Here is a 25648-nt window from a genome sequence, read left to right as displayed (position 1 = left end):
AAGACACGACTACTACAGACAACAAAGAGAGTACTGAACAGCAACACCCAACACCAAGGGAGTCTTCCTACACCAAAAAGTAGGCTTTCAAAGATGATCTGATAACCTCCACGTGTTCAGAAAGGAAGCATGACCTCTTCTGAATAAGGGAGCAGCTGGTGGTTGGGAACAGCCAGGAAATGTTAAGTCAAGACTCAGTGTGTGAGAAAAGAGTTCTCAGCCTGCCTCTCTGGTCCACAGGAGCTCAGAGTCAACAAGGGAAACAAGCTCCTGGAATCAAACGGTCCAACCACACCCAAGTTTCATGTTGACGGATGTAGTCACCTCAGCTGATGGTGCCAAGGACAGAGGAAATGCCAGCCAGGGGCTTCTTGGTGATGTCATTACTCCTCACTTAATTCCCTAACATTCTGATATTATTTTTGTGACATTTGAACAAGTAGCTCCTTTAAAACACACACACACACACACACACACACACGCACACACGCACGCATGCGCGCAAATAGGCACAACTCCAGAGACACTGATTTCCCAAATAAAGAAACATCTGGGTTATAGCAGCTGCCTTTAAAAAACACTTTGGTTATTAGACAGTTAGCAAGTTTGCCTTTATATTAAAACATCCTAAACAGAAGCAGAGGAGATCCCAGGATTCTGTTTATGCATTAAATAATGAAATTTGAGCTTTCTAAGGAAACCAAGCTATTTTTTAAAAACAGTGAAAATATGTTCTATTACAAATTCTTCTATAAACACCACAAGGTTTAAAAGAATCAAAAGCAGACAAGTGATGTCTTGTATTAAACTCTTAATAAAACCCAGGAGAACAAACCTAATTTATGTGGTGACAAAGCGTTTTTCATCTTGCGCTACACATATTCTCAATGTATGTACTGCTTTCCTTGTGTTATTACGGAATCGTACTAAGTCTTGTGACCAAATGAATGAAATTCATCAACTACTATTAACAAAACAAAAGGTTGAACTTATTTCATTAGGAGACGAGAGGGTATGAATCAGTGTCTGTGGCTGAATACCCCTCTCTTCTCCGAGAATCACAGCACTGAAGAACTCCTTTACTGCTTCCTTCCCTTCACTGCCAGCATGCAAATGTGCTCCATCCTACTTGTGTCTGCAGCCAGAATATTTGTGGCGTTTTTATCTAGACTTCAAAACAATCCATTGTTCACAAATCTAGGACACAGCCACAAATTTCTCACAATATCCCAAATGAACATTCACTCCAAATTGGGTTTTACAGTACACGAAATGTGAAATCTTTGAAAACGTAAACAAGTGATCAACAGAAGCTTCCCCTATTAAAACCCTGGAGTAAACTAGTTAGACACACACTAGTTACTTTATTTCTGGGATTTATGGAAGATTTGAGTTAGAGCAGAAATGGAAAAAACTCTGATTTTAATACTCAAGTATAAGGTAATACCCTACTCACAAGCACCCTACATTTTTCAATTTCCCCGATCTTTACAAAAATCCAGTTTATTTTCCAGCAGAAAAGTAATTATGAAAAAGCAATTAAAATAATACTGTGATACTCATGCAGTGTTCCGGGCACTTTGGGATGTCTGCAGACACAAAGATCTTTCCAATCATCACCAATGAACAAGATTTCCTCCACAAAATCAGAGGGATTTCTTTCAAAATGCAAAAATATTCCTCATGTTCTCTATAAAAGCTCTGGAACAGTCATTTAAGTTCCCAGAGGCAAGACACACAATGGCTGCTCAATAGGAATAAGCTTCAAGCTACAAGGTTGCCCATCCAGAAGCTGCATTATTGTTCTGTAACAAGAGGGAGCTTCAATATTTCCTCTGCTACAGAAAGGCCTGAAGGCAATTCTCCAGAAGCCAGTGAGCTCCAGCAAGGAGTCCTGGACACTCGGCTCCTGATTGCAGGGCAGCCTCCTGGCTGCGAGCAGGGCTCAGAGCTGGCTGCTCAGTTGTGAGTCGTGGCTCTGCTGCTCTCTAGCTTGTGTGGCTTTGGGCAAGTTCCCTCATCTCTCTGGGATGCAGGTCTGCACCTGCAAAATTCAGGCAACAATGACATCTTCCTCACGGGGATACTGGGTGGTACTAAATGAGATAATCCTTTCCGAAGCTCTTGGCCAAGGGCCCGGCACATAGTAGAGGAAGTGTAAGAGGCTGTAATCGACAGGGGGCAGGGCCAAGCGGTAAAAATGTCTCCATATATCCACCAGCTATGTGGATGCTTGCCCATTTATCCTAGGACCAGAGATGCTGTCAGGGGTGAATTACACTTAGTGGTCTCGTCACTGGTCAACTGACCAGCAAAACCCAGAAAAGCGGTTACCTGAGTACAGCTAAATTGAGGTTTTTTAAAAAACAGATGGAGCAGGAAACTCTGTTCACTAGTTTCTCATCTTATTTTACTCTAAGTAGTTGGAAACAACTCGGGTTTAGCTCAGGTAAGCAGGGCCCTTCTTTTCCAAAGCGTCGGGCAATTGCTTTTCACATGACCAAGCGGCGACCATCCTGATCTGGAACTGAATTTTAATTTGATGGGCAGCTCGCCTCTTGTTTTTCAGGCTGCTTGCCATCATCAGCAGGGGTTGGAAATGCAGAAATGAAAACCCATTTGGTTCATACTTGGGAGAGTGGTCAAATCAGCCATGAAATCATGGTACTTACAAACATGAGGCGGGTAGGTATGTTGTCTGACTGCACCAAAGGATTTTTATAGAGCCAGATCTCCTCCGGCTGGATGACTCTCTGGAATGGATCCAAAAACTCCGTAAAACTGAAACGAAACAAAGAAAGAGGCATGAGGGCTGAGCACTGGAGAAGGTGGCTGCTGCACACGCTCAGGTGGATGATCTGGCCTCTGGGGGAGCCGGGGGGAGGACAGGCTGCCCGGCTGATGGTTCTCGGCCAGTTCCAACTGGGGAAAGATGGAGGTAGTTACCAAGACTGTAGAATCTTCTGTCGCCACCTGCCAGCTAGGACTAATTGTCGGCATGAGAGAACGGCTGTGAGGCTGACATACAAAGACTCTAGAAACTTGGGGATCCAAAGTGAACTGGGAGTTGAAGTCCAGAATGGTGGCTCAGACTGGGGCAAGGCAAGGCCAGCAGCACAGTTTCTGGAAACGAAATGGACTTGAGTTGGAACAAAGGTGAGGGAGCAGCAGGCAGGACTAGAGAAAGAACCGGTGGTGTTCCTCCCTCCACGTTACCCCAGACGGCACCCCGCCACCATCACCACCGCCAGAAGGCAGACTGAGCTTCAAGAGAAGACAGAAGGTAGAGACAGGAGAGAAACACAGAGGAGAGGAAAGAAGGAAGGGAGAGGGGGATGCGGTGCATTCTGGGGCTGCTACCAGGAAACCAGACAGCTCTAAACAGCCACCTCCTCATCTCGTCACCTCCCGACCCCTCAAACATCCCGGGAGCCCAAAACACCCAGGCGGATGAAAAGAACTACCACCAAGAGAAAACCTGGGGGAAAGAACAGACAGAGACTGCAGGTTTGCTTTGTCAGCTCTTGGCCATCAGGCCGCCTCCCAGCTCTCCAGCTCAGCTCTTCACCTGGTGAATTCAGTTCAGAATGGCTTGAGATGTGGCCGGAGAGAGGACAGGGGCCAGGTGATGCAGGGCTTGAGCGCCAGGCTAAGGAATTTGGCTTTTGAACCAATGATGAATTCGGCCGAGAAGTGTAGAGTGAAATTTCCCATTCCAGATAGCAGCGAAGATGGGGAACTGGAGCAGAACAGAGAAGGGAAGGCAGAGAGAGTTAGGAGGTTATGGCAGCTGTCCCAGCAACAGACGGCTGCAGAGCGAAGGAACGGGCAGGACAGAATGGAAGAACGTGCACATGGGAGGTGGGGTGGTCAAAGCAGATTCCAAGGGCTCTGGCTTGGGCTTCCAGGAAAAGGGGTACCATTACCAGGATGAGGAGGACTTGGAGGTCAGCTGTCCTCTCGTCTAGGGAACCACACCCAGGTGACCAACAGTCTGGGTTTGCCCAGGACTCTCCTGGCTTTAGCACTGAAAGTCTTGTGTCCCTGGAAAAGCCCCAGTCTTAGGTAAAACCTAGATGGTGGGTCATCTTAAAGCCATCCCAGCCCTGGGACAGAATCAGGGTTCTCACAGCCTTGGTTTCTACCCTAGACGTGGGCCTTTGTATGATCATGATTTGTTTGGATGTCCAGCTACACTGGGAGGCTGTAGAGGCTGGGGGTCACTCCAGGGCTGTGTCCTCAGAGCCCAGGAGGATGGGACTCTCAGTGACTGCAGAATCTGATGTCTGTTCAGGACTCTGAACAGCTGCTGCAGAAAACACCCTCAGTCTGATCAGCCTCACACTGAATCCTACCATGCACCTACAAGAGACCTAAAATTCAACCTGTCTTTTGTGTCTCTCTATACATATCCCTCCCTCTTTCTCTGTCTCTCTCTCTTCCTCTCCTCCCCTCCCTCTCCCCCCCAGTGGAGGTTTTAAGTCCTAAAACTCTGTCCCTCCGTCCGTGTATTTATGTAATTTCAAGAAAGCGGTGCCAGCCCCTGACTGTTTCGTTCAGCACTGTGTCCAGAACATTTCTACTGCAGGATCTTACTACAAGTGTCCTGAGATCCCGTCACTGATGTGTAAGGTAACTTCTGCTAACGGCCCTCCAAGCCTCCTCCAAAGTGAGACACGGGGGAGCAGGCCGTCTGGGCGCTGGGAAACCTGCTCTCTGCCCCAGCTCTGCCATTAAGCTGCTCTGGACTTCAGAACAAGCCACTTCTCCTCACTGGGCCTCAGTGTCCTCACCTGCAACATGGGAGGTTGGGCTAAGCCAGAGGTGACAAATGGAGATGGGTCAGAACCACTGGAGACACCCTACCCCAGACCTACAGTCTTGGTATGGACTGGGCCTGGTATGTGGATTTTAAAACACTCCCCAGGTGACCCTGAAGGGCCCAGCACTGAATGGAATGATCCCTAAGGGTCCTGAGCCCTTCTCCTTAAGGAGAGGAGACTTAGAGATGTGGCTCTCCATGTTAACAATTCTTCCATCTGCTGCAGGACAGGCTATGGAGTCAGGTCCATCCACATTCAAACTCCAGCTCCGGCTGTGTGGCTCTTAGTGAGTTCCTGAACATCTCTGAGCCTCAGTCATCCCATCTATAAAATGGGCACACCTTAAAGTGTGGGAGTAAAAATAAAATGAAAGAATATAAAGTACCTAACAGAGAATGAACAGAAAGCAGCATTTTATCACCCTTATCATTTTACTCTTGCCTCCATCTGCAAGTTTTTACTAGACAGTTTTCAGGCTTTTTTTGGTGGGGATGGGGGGGTTCATTTTGTAACAACCTACTCACTGCACCCCGGTGTTTTTAAAACATTTTAAATATAACTAAGGAAAAAGAATTTTGTTTTGGAGTTGTTTTTGAGAATATATTTGTAAAAACCAAAGCTTCCAGAATACTCCAGTTACTCTGGCTGCAGAGCAAATTACCCCAAAACTTAATGTCTGAAACCAAGCATTTTGTTTTGCTCATGATTTTGTGGATCAGAAAACTGAGAAGGGTCCAGCTAGGCAGAGTTCACTTAGAATCTCTCATGTGGTCACAGCAGTTAGATGTCAGCTGGGGCTGCATCACCTGAAGGCTTGACCGGGCTGGACATCAGGATGGCCTGTCACGTGGCCACCGTGGGTGCCGGCTGTTGGCCAGGAGCTCAGCTGGGGCTGCTGCCTGGAGCACCTCACATACTTCTCCAGCACCGCAGTCTCAGCATAGTCAGAATTCTTCATTCTTCTGGCTTCATCCAGATTGCAGGTTCCAAGAGGACCAGGCAGAAGCTGAATGGCTTTTCTGACCCAGCCTCCGAAGTCTTGTGGCATCACTGGGTTACCTAAGGTCAGCCCAGATTCAAGAGAGGGGACCCTACTCTACCTCTTGGCAGGGGTGTAGCAAAGTCCGCATTACAGAAAAGCAGGTAAGATGAGAGATATGGCTGCAGCCACCTTCCAAATACAATCTGCCACCCACAGGCTGTCATCACTGTAATGGTCCTGCAGCTCCCGCTCTCAGAGACCCCAGAGCCTTGATTCCTGTGTCCTCCCCACACAGCTGGCCGCAGGGACAGGGAGCTGGCACACCGCTGAGCACTGTCCTTCCTCACCTCCTTTGTCTCCCCAGGGACACTATCCTCATGGCCATTTTTTAAAGCCTCGTGCACCCAGCCTTTTGCACGATTCCTCACCCCACCCTGAGTGGCTGCAGCCAGAACACATCTGTCAAGCAAATTATATCCTTTGGGAGTGGCAGTACCAAGAAAGATACATGTCCCTCCTCCAGCCACGCACCAGCCACAGGCGTCGGCTTCTGAGAATCCAGATAGTGAGGCAGCTACGCAGAGGACATGGGTCTCAAAATGCAAACAGGAGCAGAGGTGGACATGTGGTGGAATGGGAAGCTCTGGAAGGTGTGTTCCTAAGAGAGGGTGTGCCAGGCCTGGAAACATCCTTCCATGAGCTCTTTGTAAAGTGATTTGGAAACAAGAAAATGGAAACCCCGCTTCCACACGAGGAGTTCAGGCGTGGGCTCTAACTGCCTGCTCGGCAGGGCTCACTACGCACTGAGGACCCCCCAGCAGCAGCATGTACGATCAGGGCTTCCCAAATGTTAATGTGCTGGGGACCACTTGGGGGTCTGGTGACTGCAGATACGGCAGGTCCAGGGACGGGGCTGAGGGCTGGCATCCCCAACAAGCTTCCCGGTGATGCTGATGCTGTTGGTCTGTGGATCAAACTTGGAGTCGCCAGAGGCCAGGGCATCAGCATAACCTAGGAGGGAGCTTGTTAAAAATGCAGAATCTTGTGCCCCAGCCAGGATCTACTGACTCAGAATCTTCATTTTTAACAAGATTGGTGTGAGCGCCACAGTTGGAGACACAGAGCTCTCGGGCAAAGCCAGTGCTTCCCAACTTCGGCCTTTTAAGAACCACGTTGGCCGGTTTTGCCTGATCCGCCCTCCACCTGTACTGTGATTTTTCTTCAGATTTTGTAAACTAAAATGAGGTTATTCTAGAAGAAACTTCATGTCACTGCTGAATTATGAAATCAGGATTCCCTCTATAAACAGCTGGTAAACGTCATAGTAAATACAATGAAAACAAAAGCATGCTCTTAAATTCTACCTTGATGCTTTTGCCTCTGGTTAGAGGCCTGCCTTCTCTGTGAGGGTCAACAAGATCTTCCATGATGGAAGGAGAGGAGGCGGGGCGCAGGTGCCCCCTCCGTGGTGTCGAGTCAGGTGGATCACATCCACGTGTAATCTAAATCCACCTTGCGAAGCCCCTACAATCCTCTCCAGTACCATTTGTGCCACAGGGAAGGCAGAAAAAAGATGAAAAACAAAGGTGACGACTCAAAAGCACACCAATCTGGGGCCATTCAGTAGAGAAGAAAATAGCCCCACTGGTCTTAGTAATGCCGGCAAGCATCAGCATACCCCAGGCCAGTGTAATGACCCATGTCCTTGAGTTTTCAAGAAAAGGCTGAAGAAAGTGTAGCAACTCTTTGACCACTGCGACGTGTGTAAAACCACTTTGCTTACTTTCATTTCCAATAAATTCAGTGCAGAGAAAAACATCTCAGTGCCCAGAAAGGGTCTGACAGATCCACTGATGCAGAGTTCCCCATAGTCTGAGGCTGAGAATCAAAACTGTCCTCACTGTGAATGGCACTTCTGCATCACTGCAGAGACTCATGGAAAAAAGGAGATTTGGTGTGATGATCAGTACTCCAATGACGTGGCTAACTGGCCCAGTTATCCATTTTCACTCCTGATAGGCTGAAGAGCAGAGAAGACTCCTAGGACTTCGTCAGACTTGATGACCAAAAGTAAACAGAAAGGAAGAGCTCTATGTGAGAAGGAAATCTAACAGGTCAGAAAGTATCATTTATTAATTGTTCCAAAGAACAGATGCTAGTTAATGAGACCACACAGGTGTGAAAGCAGTGTTTTCTCCACTGTTACCAATAAACTCTGATTCAGCAGCCAGGGCCAGTCCAGCCTCAATATAACTGACTTCTTCCCCCATCAAAGGCATTCACCGAATCTTAACTATTGTCAACAATACCACTGCACTTAACTGAAATTCCAAACTAAAATAAAATGTCTAAAATGTATAGGTCAACATGTTTTGAGGTGAAAAGCATGGAGTTACTACTAAAGGAAACAGATAATTTTCTTTCGTGAAAATGATAACTGTCTGAAGTCAGGTAACTTGCCGCAGGATTTTGATCCAAGACATGCTCCTTTCAATTTCTTTGCTGTTTTAATTGGACAGTTATCTTAATCTAATATTATCTTCATTTCAAAGTTGGGACAGTGTTACTCGTTTTCTTCTTCGTTTTCTGACGATACAGTTAGAAGAATTTGGAAAACATACACTGAAAATTCCGACATTCTTCTGACTTGATGCCGAGCAATTCTCTCTTCAATGCATGCATAGTTTTTGCATAGCATAAATGCTTTAATCCTCCTTAGACCAGATTCCAGAACTTAAGTGAGCAGAAGGCAAGCAAAAGCAAGCAATTTTCTAAGATACAGGGAGAACCCACCAAAGTTAACTGAAATAGAAAAGAAGCAGGAGATCTGATGTTGACGTAGAGTGAAAAGCAGGCAGAAGGCTAAAGGAGAAGTAAAGCCACCGCCAAGCAGGTAAAAACATCCTGGTGTTCTCAAGTAGGCAGCCAGTTACTCCTCCTCCCCAAATCACAAACACATGGCCTGTCGCCCTTCTGTGGTCCCCTAAACCTCACCAAGGAGAAGTGGATGTGATTCCACTGTCACGCACTGCACCATGGGAGGCTCTCCAGGCCCAGCCGGGCATCAGATAAAAACATCACTTTGCCCCTTGGAGGACCCCCAGACCAGGGCCAGCTAGGGTAGCATTTAGAGTGGTGACAGGTACACACCACGCTCACACACGCTCGCAAACACACATACACATGCACACACACACACTCTCTCCTGGTGGCTAGTCCTGTTTGCATAGCTCACCCTGCCCTTACGCAGCCTAGGATACATGTCTGCTTATAGAGGAAGGGGCGCAGTAGGGACAGACAGTGGACTTCCATCTTTGCCTATTGCTTATTCATTCAACAAATATTTACTGAGTGCCTGTGAACTCTGGTGTATAAAACACATACAGTCCCACTCTCATGGAGATTACAGTCAAGAGTTGCTAAGTGCCACCGGATTGAGGAATGAGATGTCAAGGTCTTTAGTTACAGGTATCAGAACTCTGACTACACAGAAGCTCGCCACCCCACTCTACTTTGGGGGCCTCACTAATTAGACTCATGAGATGGGCTCCAACCTGGAACTGCCTGTGAGGACCCTGGGCCCCTAGGGATGTTCCAGGGTGTGAATCTGTTACTGTCCACCTGCTGCATGTAGCAAGGGATTCAGCCCAAATCTGGGAACCCGGAGGAATGGCCACTCTTGACATCACAGTATCAGGAACAGCAAGTCCCTGAACAAACGACCATGACGCTACTGCCCCCTGTGCCTCTTCCGACTCAAAGTCAAGTTCTCAAAGCCCCAGGGTCTCCCCATTATCTAAAGGATAATGGATTCCATAGATTTGTCAATGACCTTTAACTCATGTACCTTGATAATATGCTTTTTTCAAGATAGGTTAACATTTCTGTCACATACTAGACTCAGATTTCAACATCCTTTCCCCCAACCATAAAAAAAACACAAGATCGTATGGGAATATGAACTTAATCAGACCTTTCACTTGGTTCAAATCCCTGATTCGGCATTTGCCAGCTGGGTGACTTGAAAAAAGTCACTTAACCTCTCTGAGATTTAAGATCTTCCTCCTCGTATCCCAGGATGGCCGTACCTCCCAGGGCAGTAATAATACTGCTTTCGTCAGCAGTAATAAATGCTAGGATCTGGCACAGTGGCTGGGGCACCAAAGGGCTCAGCCAAAGGGGGCCGCTGTTCCTGCAAACGTGAACAAGAAGGATGCTGACGACATGATGACCGGCTCTAAGCAGCTCTCCCCTCCCCCCTTCCGCCCCACCCAGGGCAGTGAGGTTGCATGCTGCAGGAAGGAGACTGGACAGCACAGGTGAATGTCAACAACTACCACATCCTTTAGCCATTCTATGAGGAAACAGTGGCCCAGAAGGTCACTTCTGAACCTTGCGAGATCCGAATGAGGAAAAAACATGACACGTAATAAAGCTTTCCAGGCGACAGCAAAAAGCAGAGCATGTTTCTTAATTGCACTATTGACTTTTCCTCTCTAGTGGTCCCCTCTCATGCAAGAGGGAAAACACTTACAAACTGTCAGCACAACAGGCAGGCAGCTCCGCGGGCAGGGAGGAGGCACTGGGATTTTCCGTTAGTCCTGGGGACGGGCCACTGAAAGAATATACTGATGGATCATCTCTGTGAGTCAGTAAACCGGAGACCAGCCACCGGACAGGACTTACCCTGGGTCGGGGAGCTTGGCCACCCCCAAAGACAAGGGCAACGATTATAATAATAACAATTTATCACAGTTATATTATAATAATAAATACTTATCCCATTTGGAGCCATCTGGTGCCAAGTGCTTTACTTGGTGCTTTCCAACATTACTTTGTTTAATCTTCATAAGAACCCCATGAGGTAGAAATTACTTTTACAGTATTCCCATTTTAGAGAGGAGGGCACTGAGGCTACAAGACATAGGGTGTCTTACTTAAGTCTGCACAGCTCTATGGGCTGTAGGATGTCCACTGTTCCATGTCCTCCTCAGTGCATAGTCTGGAATTCTAAGAAGGTCAAGGAACGTGCACGCACCTGCACATGCACGCATGCGCGCACACATACATACACACACACACACACACACACACACACACACCTCCCACCAATGTTGGCATCTGCAATTATTTTATTAAAAGATATAAGTTTCCACAATTAGAAATACAGCCTCACTCTTGGGAAAATGAAACATGTCGATCTCAATTCTCATGCAGTGTGAACCACTGAGATCAGATTCTTGCAGAGAGCAGTTCTCTGTTTGTTGTGAAAGAGAAAAGGGAAGAAGAACACGCCGGGAAGGAGGTGGAAAGAGACATGAAGACCCCCAAGAAGCCGCTCCCACCACCTCCCTCCTCCCTGTCATTCAGAAAAGCAGGTTCCCCACAGCAGGAGACTTAAGCAAAGCAACCTGCCCTTCACCTGGATGGAGGAGAATTGCATCCAGGACACCAGCCGTGGACCAGATAAGGAACATCTCCCAGAGTCACCAGCACCCTCTCGGGATGGTCCCTCTTGCTCTGGCACAATAAATGAGAAGACTGGGGCTTAGCAAGTGTACCTGCCCACCCAGGCAGAGCCTGGATTCACCCTCCCCCCCTCACTCTACATCTCACGTCATTTTCAACTGTGTGGGCACAGACCCCCGAGGGCAGCCTGGATGAGCTTTCCAATCATCCCTTCCAGCTGTGGGACCTCGGTCAAGGCACTTCACCTCCTGGGCCTAAGTTTCCTCATCTGTGAAGTGGTGCTGATAACAGCACCTACCTCAGAGGGCTGGTAGGACTAGCAGGTGAATGACTAAGATGAAGTGCTGAGGGGGGCGCCTGCATGGGGAGAGTACACTGTAGGTGCGTTGTTGTACTACAGCAAAAAGCCGAAAATTAAGGGCTGATATGATGTCTTCCCTTGACACCTGAAACCACAAAGGCTTCAAATGTCCTAACCACAAGTTCCTTCCCACTCAGCTCCCTCAGCCAAACAACCCTGCTTATCAAGGGGGCCAGTTACAGTCCCTGCTTATCCCCAAGCAGCAGGTTTCAGTCCGCTGCCAGCCCATGGACTTATTCTGACAAGCCAATCACATCCTCCTACAGGAAGCAGTGGGCACCCCACCCCCTTGATACTACAAAGCCTGCCTCCCATTGCCCCCGGCTGTTTACTGTGCTCCTGTGTGACCCTGTGTGACATGCAGTGGGCTGTGAATCTGTTACTAATAAACTGCTTTCAGCCTCATCTGTCCAGTGTTGGCTGTCATGAACGGTCAGGATCGCTATAACTCAACTCCAGGGCAGGAATCCCTCCCTCGCCAAGGGGGCAAATAAGAGGTGATTGAAACATGTACTCCTCAGCTATGCCCTCCTAACTATGATGGGGTGGGATGGGGTAAGTGGTGGGACAGTGGAAACGTGTGGACCAAGCCTGGAGATGTTCCCCATCTATCCAGTGCCCAGGAAAGAAGAGAGAGGACCAGGAACAGGCTGCATGGATAATGCAAAGCTACTGACTCAAAGATGCTCTGCTCACACCAACTCTTCTTCAGCTTTTAGAAAAATGGCACTAACCTGCACACTCTACCTGTGGTCACCAGTGCTGGGACCACAGACCCCTGTGGACCCCTGACACAGGCTATATGGAGTGCACGGCATCCCCATGAAGCATTCTTCCAGACATGTATACTCTGAACCTAATCAGAACTTTAGGCTCAACTGCCAGCTTGTCGGAAATACAGGGGCAAAGGAACAGACAAGCCCAGAAATAAAGATGTAATGTTCCAGGTTACAAGAATTGGAAGAGATAAGACAACCAAGTGTAACCGCTATGCTCTGACTGGATCTTAGGTCAAAAAAATTTTGTTTTCAACTATTTAAAAGAAACTTTGAGGATGACTCGGGAAATTGTGGAACTGGAGAATGAGTTGCATATTAGGTGACAGTAAAGGAATGTTACAATTTCCTTCAGTGTGGTCAAAAATGTGGCAGAATATTTTTGGAGAAGGAGCTGAAACATTTAGGGTATTTAGGATCATGATTGTCAGCAACTTACTTTCAAATAGTTCAGAAAAGTATATATAGAAACATAAATACAGAGATAAAGCAAATAGGATAAAACGTTAAGTGCTTAATCTAGGTGGAGTATAGGGGGAACTGTTTTGCTCTCCCAATTTTTCTGTATATTTGAAATTTTCCAGGATAAAACATTGGCATAGTGAGGTCCTGGAGCAGGACCCTGAGTGGGGGAAACAGCACTGAAGATAGTGTTGCCGTGAACGTGCAATGGTAGCATCCAGAGCTGTGGAGTGAAAAGCCTACCTTTCACCCTTGCCACTTACTAGCTCTGACCTTGGGCTACTGACATCTCCTCTCTGAGCCCTCGCTGCCTCCTCGGGGAATGGAGATAACCATACCACCTACCTGGAGGGCCATGATGAGGAAGGAATGTGAGGACTTAGCATGGACTCAGCATAAGACTGGGCCGCTCTCTGCTCAGTTGTCACCTCCCCCAGGAGTCATCTCCAACAGCAGTGGCATATTCAAAACTACTTCTGCTTCACAGAAGAAGCAGAACACATTCGGACATGCCTGCGATGGAGCACAGGCATAAATGGAAGCTTATTTTGCAGAAGCACAATGTTCAGAAACCATATGCATCACCCCAGAAGTCCAAACATTTAGAGCAATTATTTCCAAACATTTCTACCGAGGGTGCCTTCCCTTTGGAAGGAAGCAACAGAAGACTGAAAATGTTTTAACTGCCTGCACTCAAACAGAAAATCCTGTTCTACATAAACTCAAGCTGCAAAAGCTAACACATCGGGGCCAGCTGGGGCTTCATGACCTGGGACAAGCTGCTGAATCCCCTTCCACATCTATAAAATGGGCAGAACACCCTGCTGGGAGGTAGTGAGAGTCTGGTATCATCATCGGGGCCCACAAGAAGCACTCAACAACTGGCACTGACACAGTAATCACTGAAAAATTCCAAATTAAAAAAAATCATTCCTAAAATACTTGCACGAGTAACCATGTATGGACCTTATTTGGATCCTGATTCGAAGAAATCGGTGTTAATTTTATTGGGTGTTACAAATGGTATTGTGGTTTGGGAGGGGGGCAGGCAATTGAAGGTTTTGCTTATCCTATTTTATTTTTTAGTTCTCACTGGTTGAAGTTACTTTTTGAAGTATTTAGATGTGAAATGATGCCATATTTGGAATTTGCTTTAAAATACTCCACAAAAAGACCAAAAGACAGGGACAGTGGAGGAAAACAAATGAAACAAAGGTGCTGATAACTGGTGGACAGTGTTGTAAAATTCCACAACAAAAAGGATTTTTTTTTTCTAATGACTTCACTCATTGGCTATAAAGATACCTACAAAATTGTGTCTTACCAGCCAAAGCAACTGATACTCTTGGAAAGTACTATTAGCTTTGAATGGATTTCAGTAAAGTGTGACAATGGGAAGATTAATGCAAAAAAAAAAAAAAAAACAGAAAGAAGAAAGGAGAGAAATGGAGCAGTCTTCAAAAAGCCACATACCTGGACATACCTGGAAATGCTCAGGTTAAAGGTGCCCCAGAGCCTGGGGTGATGAGGAGCCCTCTCTCTGGCTCAGATGCTGCCTTGGAAAGCAGGTGCCTAATAAGTAGGATAATGAAGGGCCTGTGGAAATGAGCCCTGCAGCGGCCAGTGACTAGGGGCAAAGCCAAGCCGCTGAGTCTAGGATTCAGGGAAACCTGGCTGCCAGGACTTCTTGGAGCCCAGATCCCCACCCTAGCACAAGCTCCTCATCTCCCAGCAGGGCCAGCGACACAAAGCCCTCCAGGACTGAATACTCTCTGGGCCAGACACCCTTCCCATTGGAAAATGATGTTTGGTGCAGAAACCACTGTGCTGTATCTGAGCCACAGGCAAACAAAAGCCACTCCAAAGAAAAAACTAGTAAAAGATGCAAGTGGGAGAAAAGTGTATAATTTCTTTGCTAAGAGACCTCAGTCTCCAATTAATCTTCGATCCTACAATGCCCAGTGAACCGTTCATTCCTGGATTAATTAGGAGTCTTTAGGAATTTAGCCAGAGCGTAAAGCACTCTGGAACATTCTACATACCCATCCCCAGACCAGGTCACAGCAAGATATCCCAGGACACACCACTGAGCAGAGAACTGGGGCAGAAGAAATGCCCCTCAACACTCAGTGCAAAACACAGTGAAGACAGAACTTAATTTAAGAGGCTTCTGAGCTGTAGTTTTAATTAAAATACACCAGCCAGAGAGCACTTGTTTCTAAACAGGAGACTGTGATATGTCTTTGAGATTTCCCCTCCCTTATAACCTCATCTGATTTCCCCTGGTGTCCATTGCCAACAGCAAAGGGCAGCATCGGGCCTTTCTTACCTGAGTCCTTTGCAGAAAGCAGCCAAGTCTTGACGTGGACTAAGCCCCTGATCTTCTCCCCATGACCAATTTTCCCCGGTGGAGGGATAAGGTCATGTTCTCCTAAAACGGTCTTCAGTGAGGCTGGCAGGCGAGAGGAGGCTGATGTGTGAGATGGAACAGCCATGAATCAAAAGGCTGAGGGCTGGGGACAGTAGTGATCAGATGAGAGGCTAATGTCAGGGCCCAGGTCAGGGCTGAGAACAGGAATGGCCAGGCCTGTGGTTTTTAAGCAGATAAAGCCTCGTTTCTGCCCCCAAAGTTTCTTGCTGATGGTGAGCATCACTAAGTGTTTTCGTAGCCACTTGCCCTGCAAACCCTGAGCTCCTCAGTACAGAGTCACATTGAGCCAGGGGCCTGTGGACATGGGCCTGACCTTGGACAGCTGGAGACACCCCCATGCTGGTGTCTGTGGCCCCAACAATGGCCAGCTCCTGAGTCAAGGACCAAGCCATGGCTTCCCCTTGGTATAACCGGGCTCTATGGCTGGGATGAAGCTGCTCACTCGAAATCTTCCTCAGAAGGGAATGAAGATAACCAGGTCCTCATCACAGCTGAAAAGATACAGCAGCACGAGGCAGAGGAAGAGCCAGAGTGGACCATCAGTTCCAAGAGGCACCCTGGATTCTTGTTTACATTTTATCAGAGCTGTATTCTCAGGGCTTAGAACAGCACCTGGTATGTAGTAGGTGCTCAATAAATATCTGTCGAGCAAAGGAAACCATCAACAAAACGAAAAGAGAACCTACTGAATGGGACAAAATATTTGTAAACAGTATGAACAATATGGAGTTAATATCCAAAATATATAAATAGTTCACACAACTCAATATCAAAACAAACAAACAAACCAAAAAAACCAATTAAAAAATAGCCGGGGGCTTCCCTGGTGGCGCAGTGGTTGAGAGTCCGCTTGCTGATGCAGAGGACACGGGTTCGTGCCCCGGTACGGGAAGATCCCACATGCCTCGGAGCGGCTAGGCCCGTGAGCCATGGCCACTGAGCCTGTGCGTCCGGAGCCTGTGCTCCGCAACGGGAGAGGCCACAACAGTGAGAGGCCCGCGTACCGCAAAAAAAAAAAAAAAAAAAAAGATGCTTACAATCACTAATCATAGAGAAACGCAAATCAAAACCACAATGAGGTATCATCTCACACCTGTCAGAACGGCCATCATCAAAAAGTCTACAGGGCTTCCCTGGTGGCGCAGTGGTTGAGAGTCCGCCTGCCGATGCAGGGGACACGGGTTCGTGCCCCGATCCGGGAAGATCCCACATGCCGCGGAGAGGCTGGGCCCATGAGCCATGGCCACTGAGCCTGCGCGTCCGGAGCCTGTGCTCCGCAACGGGAGAGGCCACAACAGTGAGAGGCCCGCATACCGCAAAAAATAAAAAAAATAAAATAAATAAATTAAAAAAAAAAGTCTACAAATAACAAATGTTGGCAAGGATCTGGGGAAAAGGAAGCCCTAGTACACTGTTGGTAGGATTGTAAATTGGTGCAGCCACTAAGGAAAACAGTATGGAGCTTCCTCAAAAAAGCAGAACTACCATATGACCCAGCAATTTCACTCCTGGATATACATCCAGAGACAATGAAAGCACTAATTCATAAAGATACATGCACCCCAATGTTCATGGCAGCATTACTTACAATAGCCAAGATGTGGAAGCAACCTAAGTGTTCACCAACAGATGAATGGATAAAGAAGATGTGGTATACATACAATGGAGTATTACTCGACCATCAAAAAGAATGTAATTCTGCCATTTGCAACAATGTGGATGGACCTAGAGAGTATTATGCTTAGTAAAGTAAGACAGAGAAAGACAAATATTATCACTTATATGTGGAATCTAAAAAAATAAAACAAACTAATGTATATAACAAAACAGAAACAAACGCACAGGTATAGAGAACAAACTAGTGGTTACCAATGGGAAGTGGGAAGCAGGGAGTAGCAAGATGGGGTAGGGGATTAAGAGGCACAAACTACTACTAAATAAGCTACAGGGATATATCGTACAGCACAGGGAATACAGCCATTATTTTGTAATAACTTTAAATGGAGTATAATCTATAAAAATATTGAATCACTCTGTTGTACACCTGAAGCTAATATAATATCATAAATCAATTATACCTCAATTAAAAATAAATAAATAAATCAATATTTGTTGAATCCAGACTAAACAAAGAAATCCAGCTGTTTCAATAAAGAGCCAATCCTCTGCCACATGGAATCTTAAGTCAGAGGAAGGGAGAAAGAGAAGAAGGGAGAGAGGGAACTGAAGGAGGGAAACTGATCACTTTCTCAGTGCTTCCTACCTGCCAGCAGCCTGCCAGGCATGTCTTACACCTTCTCTCAATCATGTCTCACAAGTGAAAAGGAGGCACTGCTATCCCCATTTTCCAGAGAGAGAAACTGAGACCCAGAGAGTCTTCTTCACCTGCCCAAGGTCATTCAGCCAAACTGGAACCCAAACTCAGATCTTCTAACCATAATCCTGGGCTCTTTCCACTGCCCCCACTTTTGGAAACGTGGGCAAGAGCGCTCTGAGGGGGACATGTGGCCGCAGCTGGGTTGCAGATAATAACTTGGCTCAGTGGAGGGGGCAGTGGGAGGGCCCAGGGCCTGCCCAGGTGGTACAGAGACACAGAGCCCGAGTTAGCAGCTTGTTGAACTAGGAATCAAAAGAGCTAACTAGCTCTGACTCTACCACTGATTACTCTGTAATTATAGGAAAGTCACTTGCCCTTCAATGTTGTTACTTCTTTATAGGTAAAATGGAAATTCACTCACTTATTCATCCATTCATTTGCAGTTACAGCAAGGTAGTTAAATGAAAAGCGCAGATTCTGAAAGAACTTCCTTGGGTCTGACCTTGGCCAAATCACTTTACTTCTCTGTGCCTCACCTGCAGAAGGATTATTATAAACGAGATGACTGGCACACAGAAAGCAGGCTCAATATTCATCACCCACTCTTTCTCTCATTCATTCAGCAAGCACTGACATCCCACCCACTGAGTGGGTTTTGTGAACCTGGGCTCCTGGGACACATTCTCGTTCTTCCATCCCTCTCCCTGCTCACATCCTCTTTCTCAAGCTCCCTTCCTTCCCTCCAGGCCCTTCAATGAATAATGTTGGCCCCGCAAGGCAAAGGCCAGCAGGCAGTGGGGACGACATCTGCCCCCACGGCCAAGCTTGCCCCTGACTTCTGGTCTTCCCAAATTGACATCTCCAACCCTGAGCTCTCTCACTCCCCATCCTGGATTGAATCTCTACTTGCTTATGAGCTGACAGCCATGGGTTTCCTTTTGGCTTTGGGAACCAGTCCCACGCAGGCAGTAGCCACCAACACTGGGAGCCAGAACACCTATTTTTGGCTTAGCTGGTAAATCAACTCGAGTAAGTCTTTTCCTCATTTTTCTCATTAAGGAACTGGACTGGATAACTTCAGAGTTTCTGTCCAAATGCTGCAAATCTCCCCTCCCAAACAATGTAGAATTCAACGATTATGGAACACCTACATTCCAGCTGTGGAATTACACACTTAACATATATTATTTCATTCAGATGTTACCACACCCTACAAGGTAATTTTTGCCTATTAAGAAACTGAGTTTAGGGCATGCAAATTCAAACCACAATCAAATATCACCTCACACCTATGAGAATGGCTATCACCAAAAAGACAGGAGGGCTTCCCTGGTGGCGCAGTGGTTGAGTCCGCCTGCCGATGCAGGGGACACGGGTTCGTGCCCCGGTCCGGGAAGATCCCACATGCCACGGAGCGGCTGGGCCCGTGAGCCATGACCGCTGAGCCTGCGTGTCCAGAGCCTGTGCTCCGCAACGGGAGAGGCCACAACAGTGAGAGGCCCGTGTACGGCAAAAAAAAAAAAAAAAAAAAAAAAAAGACAGAAGATAAGTGTTGGCAAGGATATGGACAAAAGGGAATCCCTGGGCACTGCTGGTGGGAATGTAAATTGGTGCAACGACTATGGACAACAGTATGGAAGTTCCTCTACATCCGTGACTCTAAGGCGGGAGGGATAAATTGGGAGATTGGGACTGACATATACACACTACTATATATAAAATAGATAACTAATAAGAACCTGTTCTATAGCACAGGGAATTATACTCAATACTCTATAATGGCCTATATGGGAAAAGAATCTAAAAAAAAGGAGTGGATATATGTATTAACTGATTCACTTTGCTGTACGCCTGAAACTAACACAACATTTGTAAATCAACTATACTCCAATAAAATTTTTTTAAAAATAAAACTGGTAAGCAAACAAACAAACAGTATGGAAGTTCCTCAAAAGATTTAAAAAAAAGGACCACTGTGTTAACCTGCAATCTCACTCTGGGTATATATCCAAAGGAAATGAAAACAGGATATCAAAAAGATATCTGTACTCCCATGTTTCGTACAGGATTATAAAGCCAAGATATGGAAACAACCCTTGTCTGTCAATGAATGGATAAAGAAGATGTGATCTATATACACAATGGAATATTATTCAACCTTGAGAAAGAAGGACATCCTGCCATTCACAACAACATGGCTGGACCTTGAGGACATTAAGCTAAGTGAAATAAGTCAGACAGAGAAAGACAAATGATTATGATTTCACCTATATGTGGAATCTAAAAAAGCCAAACACATAGAAACAGAGACTAGAATGGTGGTTACCAGGGGCCAGGGAGGTGGGTGAAATGGGGAGATGTTGGTCAAAGGGTACAAACTTCCAACTATTAAGATGAATAAGTTCTGGGGCTCTAATGTAGAGCATAGTGATTATAGTTAATAATACTGTATTATATACTTGAAATTTGCTAAGAGAGTAGATCTTAAATGCTCTCACCACAAAAAAAGAAATATTAATTATGGGATGTGATGCAGGTATTAGCTAATGCTAATCATTTCACAATATATAAGTGTACCAAATCAACACGCTGTACACCTTAAACTTACACAATGTTATATGGCAATTGTATCTCAATAAAGCTGAAAAAAGGAAAAAAACCTGAATTTAAAGGTTAAGTAATATTGGTAAAAGGACGCTAATAGTATGCTACTAAATAAATCAATGACCTCCCAAAGTCCTTTATTTATTTTATCAATGGTATCATGTGCCTTCAAATGGATCAGCACCCAGTGCAACTGGTAATATTACCAACCAGAATGATACCCTTGCAAAATACCAAAGGTGCGTCTATATCACTCCATGCCCAGTCAGCAGAAGAGTGGGTACCTTCCCACCTGTACGTGTAATTGCTTTGTTTAAAAACATTAAAATAAAACTCCATGGCTGTCTCATTGAAATATAAAAAATCAAAAGCAGAAGAGTTATACTCACCATTCTCAACGGTCAACCTGCTAGACATATGACAGAGACTTCCCCGGAATCTGCAGTCATTACTGGAAGGTCTTAATTGGCTTTCAAGATTTTGCACAGCCCTGCAAATCTGTATAATCAAGTTTGGGAAAGTGTGTAATCAAGCTGATTTATCCACAATCATCTCCCCCTATTAACCTCCTTGTTACCCCATTCTGCAATTACTTGCATGGAAAATTTTTATGTAATGGAGACACACAGGAGAAGGCAGCAGGTCCCTTCTGAATCCTACAGTGAGGGAGGGGCTCAGCTCTGTCCAAGGAGATTGGGTCCCTACAGGAGACGGCCCTGGGCAGGCTGACCTCAAGACAGGTAGGTTAAATCGGGATAAATGCCCAACGAGCCCTCGCTCCAAAGTGAGGGCTCCTCTCACCCTACACTCGCTTAGAAACTCACAACTACTTCCTCCAAGGGAGGACTCACCATGTCCAGTCAAGGAGTGACCACCACCAGACACAGTCCAAAGCAAGCCAAAAAGCAACAGTGAAAAATGATGTGCCCGTCGATACTTGTTACTGGCTCTGACGCTTGAACTCCCATTCTCTTCCTTATATTAACAGTAATGTAAAACAATAATATTATTTATAACATCTGGCATTCATGTACCACACACTGTTCTGGTCACTTTGAATGTACCATATGTCTTTTCAACCTCACAACCTCTATGGAGTATTTCTAGTACTATCCCCATTTTACAGATGTCAAACTGAGGCTCTCAGAGGCCACACAGTATTAGTGCAGCAAGATCTCAGAGCCTGTGCTCATATACTCAACAAGTGGTCCTGCCTGATCAAGGGAAGGGTGGAGACAGAGGGGCCATGTTCAAATCAAAGCATTAGCAGATCTTTAAAAGGGACATTTGGGAAGAAGCAAAAAAAAAAGTCTGAAAAACTGAAGAAAGCCACTCACAGATGGAAGTTGGTGCGATCATCCTGATTTGAGGCTGTTGGCAGCACCAGTTGGATCTATGGAGGGCATGAGAAGTCCACAGATGGAGGCCTTGGTCTTAACTGGGCCACCAAGTGCCTTGTGACCTTGGTTTTTCCATTTGTAAAATGCTTGAATGGCCTCTAAGAAATACCACTTAATGACTTTTAGGGTTTGGAGACCTTCTAACAGGAGAACAGAGCCAAGTTAAGGATGCCCTGGGGCAGTGGTTCTCAACCCCTGCTGCATAGTACACTCACCTGAGGAACTTTTAAAAAATATCACTGGCCCTGCCCTGCCCCAGACCAATTACATCGGACTCTCTGGGCATCCAGGGGGAGGCACCCCTGCTCTGGAGCCTCCTTACAAAGTGAGGCAGGCAGGAGGCAGCTCGGAAGGTCAACGGGACATATCTTTTCATTCTTTTCACTTTTCCTGTTCTTTTTTCTTTTGTTTGGATCCTCTCTTTGGTTTGTCTTTACCTCATTTATTTCCCTGCCGAATGAATCAATAATGGTCCTTTAAAAAACGTTACAAGGAATCCACAGTAACCAACATCAAAAAACATGTGCATGTTTTGAGTTCTGCCCATGAATCCTTCTACTTTATGAGGACTCCCCTTCTCGAGGTGGCCCCGTTAGTTGGGAGCTAAGCAAGCAGGCAGTGCACTCTCCATCCGCGTCACCTGTTATGGGCTGAGACTGGTCTGGCCTGGCAGCAGGTCCCTAAGCCTTGGAGGCCTTTCCCAAGGGGCAGCACCAAGACTAGAGTTTGGGTTTGGGGAAGAGAGTCCTTTAAAGGGGCCACGCCAGCCCTAATTCCGAGGGGCAGCTCCTGAGCAGGTGCGAAGAGGTTAGTTGATGTTTGCTGAGCCCGAAGGCTGTGCCAGGCGCTGGGGTCCAGCGTGAATGAGGCACAGCCCCTGCCCTCGGGGAGCTCACAGTCTAGGGGGAGGCACAGGCGTACAAACCGACTGTATTAGCTTCCTATTGCCGATGTAACAAATGACCACAAACTTAGTAGCTTTAAACAACACACGTTCTGGAGGCCAAAAGTCTGATGCAGATCTCACTGGGGGAAGATCAAAGCGCCAGCAGGGCTGCATTCCTTTCTGGAAGCTCTGACAGGAAATGCACTTGCTTGCCTTTTCCAGATGCTGCCTGCCTAGGTGAAAGGAGAATCCTGTGTTCTCCCATTTTGTTTTGCTGTTGGTATTTATACGACATGCAAACACTCAAAGGAGAAAACGAGGGACAAGAAGAAAATCCCCCAAATGTTAACACAGCTGTATCTTCTCAGTCGCTATGACATCACACTGTAAATTTCCACCGTGGCACTTACTACCACGCAAATGTTTGCTTACTGCCGGTGGCCCCGCCAGGCTGGGAGCACCATGAGAACACAGCCCTTGTCTGTCTCTCCCCCTCCATTCCGGGGGCCGGAGCAGTGCCAGGCCCATGGTGGTGACCACGGTGGACGCTGACCAAGGATTCACGCCATGCCCAGCACGTCCTGAGTGCTTTATATGCATTAACTGCCTCAGTGCTCATGAGACCCCTCAGAGCACGGCCCTGTTACGTGCCACCGTTTGCACAAGAGCAAACCACCCTAGCCCGCCGCTCTCAAAGGCACCCTCAGGGCCCAGGAAACAGAGGCCAGTACTGACTCCGTGTCCTGTCCTCAAACAATAATTTCTAATTTATTCCAACTCTGACCTGGATAAATACTCTTCCCGCAGAACTTCCACAGGGATGAGACTGAAACCTGGGCAGGAAGCGCCTCACGGGGAGGAGGAGGAAGCGGGTCTCTGTTAATGGTCAGCGCAGTGGATGCCTCTGCAGGACTCGAGCCCCAGGCTGGGGATGGTGCACAGGGAACCAGGAGGATGGCTCTGCAGAGCAGAAGAAGAGTAGGGTTGCCACCAGCCCAGCACGGGGAGGTACAAGGACGCTGGAACCACGTGGATCTGGGTTAGAACCTGGGCTCTCCACTCGGAGCTGGGACCCTGGGTAGGTGACCTCCCCACCCGGCCTCTTGGTGGATAACCAGGGCCTCTGGACAGTGGGGATTAGCAGAGAGGCACAAGGCAGCAGGGCCCAGGGCCCAGGACCCACTTGCCCGGTCGACCTGGGCTGCCATCGTCCTCATTATTCCCTCACTCCACTCTGACCACACTGGCCCCCCTGAGGTTCCTTGAACCTGCCAGGCAGGCCCGACGTCTGGAATGGTGTCCGTGCTGTTCCCTCTGCCAGGAATGCTCTTCCCCGACACCTGCGCGGCTCACTCCTCACTTCCTTCAGCGTCTGCTCAGGGAACATCTCGTCCGCCAGGTTTGCTCCAACATTTCTCCGTAAAACAGCAGCACCCCATCCCAAATCAGTCCTCTCTCTCCTCCTCACCCACATATTTTTTCTACTTTTCACCACCATCCAACAGACCGTAGTTTTACTTGTATACTTATTAATCTGGTACCTTCTCACCAGATTAGGATATAAACTACATGAAGGCAAGGACTCTGTTTTGTTCACTGCTATAGCATCAGGGTCTGGAGCTCTGCCTGATGTCTAACAGGTGTTCAGAAGAATTCGCTGAGGAGTGAATGATCCTTCTCTATAATTTCAGAGAAAAAAACCACTCACATATTTACTGATATTTCCTCTAATAAATGGTCTGTAATCATATTTCTGGCTACAGAAGAGAGATATAGAAAACACCTTGAGGAGACACACACACACACACACACACAACTGCGAAGGCCAAGGGCAGTCAGGACGACAAAAGGCAGCAAGGCCTGGACACGGAACCCTCCCAGGCAGCGGGAGGCCAGCAGAGTTCAACAATCTGATCCTCCCCCTCCCTCTGCCCTGACACCTACTAGGCAGGGAAAGCTCCACGTGCCGCATACACGGTGTGGAAATTTTAAGTCAATTTTTTTCCTGGACAGGCTCAGCTTATACAGACAACAGATTTCAAACCACCACAGCCATGAGCAACGCAGCTGAGAGCCCGACAGCAGATGAGCCATCTTTTTCAGGGGGCCTCCTGGGTCAAGTGCTTTACTGAACTGGAGACGAATTCTACATTTCACAGCTGAGGTTCAGAGAGATTAAGCGATTGGGCCCGGGGTCCCACAGCCAGCAAGTGGCCGCGGGGACTCGAACACAGGGCTGTCTGGCTTCCGGGTCTGTGAGGCCTTCCGTCACCCCACAATGCCTCGAGGCCCACAGAAGACCAACATCCACACGTTAACAACGCAGCCGAACTTGGCTACTTGCCATTCCTGGGGCGGGGGAGGGGGAAGTCCTACCAGAGCGGGTCACACACTGAGCCAGCGAAGGATCAGCTGCCAACCCAAAGATGTGGACGGAGGAGGGGGGGGAGGGACCCTAGAGGCAGGCACAGCTCCGCGGCCGCTGAATTCTACACCTACCAGATGCTGGAGGAGACACTGCTTCACCCCCAGACAGCAGAATCCCACCATCAGATGCCCTTAGCATGGGAACAGACTTCAGTTATCTGCTACTTCCTAGTTGGGTGGCCTGACACAAGGTCTTGGAGTCCTCATCTGCCCAACAGAGAAAAGAGGAGCACCACACCCCACAGGGAGGCTGTGAGGACTCAGTTAAGCAAACTGCCCGATGCCTGGGGAGGGCCCTGGAGAGGTCAGCTGCTGTTATTATCATTAGCTTTCAACTCCTCCACTGTCAATTTAAAAATCCTCTCCCCAGTTCAGCATTCACAGCCAATGGGAGACTCCTACCAAGCAAGCGGTCGGATGCACTTGAACAGCTCCAATTGTTTTCACACTCTTCCATTCAAGGAACCAAGGAGTCCCTTCTCCCTGCTGTTCCCTGCACTGCCCTGGAACCCCTGGGATGGTCCACACCCTCCTATCTTGGCGGTCCACACCTGAGCGTGGTTTGGATAAGCTGCCACAATTCCATCACCTGTTCCCCACAGGACAAGGTCTGCAAACCTGTCACTACCTGGTGGTAAGGGGGTACGAGATCCAACTGTGTGGAGTCCAAAACCCTAACCCATATTCTAAAAATAGACATACCCCCAACC

The 25648-nt window shown here is 47.3% G+C and overlaps 1 protein-coding gene across 2 annotated transcripts in view; it reads right to left on the bottom strand.

Moving 5' to 3' along the window:
• Positions 1-25648, bottom strand: part of PLPP4 (phospholipid phosphatase 4) — a 138393-nt gene that overhangs the window by 90078 nt on the left and 22667 nt on the right. For both annotated transcript variants that reach the window (XM_082635985.1, XM_082635987.1), the window contains exon 2: positions 2673-2781. In XM_082635985.1, the coding sequence (XP_082492111.1) occupies positions 2673-2781 (109 nt within the window). The remainder of the gene's footprint in view (positions 1-2672; positions 2782-25648) is intronic.

Source organism: Mesoplodon mirus, assembly GCF_964341445.2.
Source record: "Mesoplodon mirus genome assembly, chromosome: 2".
Classification (NCBI taxonomy): domain Eukaryota; kingdom Metazoa; phylum Chordata; class Mammalia; order Artiodactyla; family Ziphiidae; genus Mesoplodon; species Mesoplodon mirus.
Note: the sequence above shows the minus strand (reverse complement) of the source record. Positions and strands in the feature narration are given on the sequence as shown.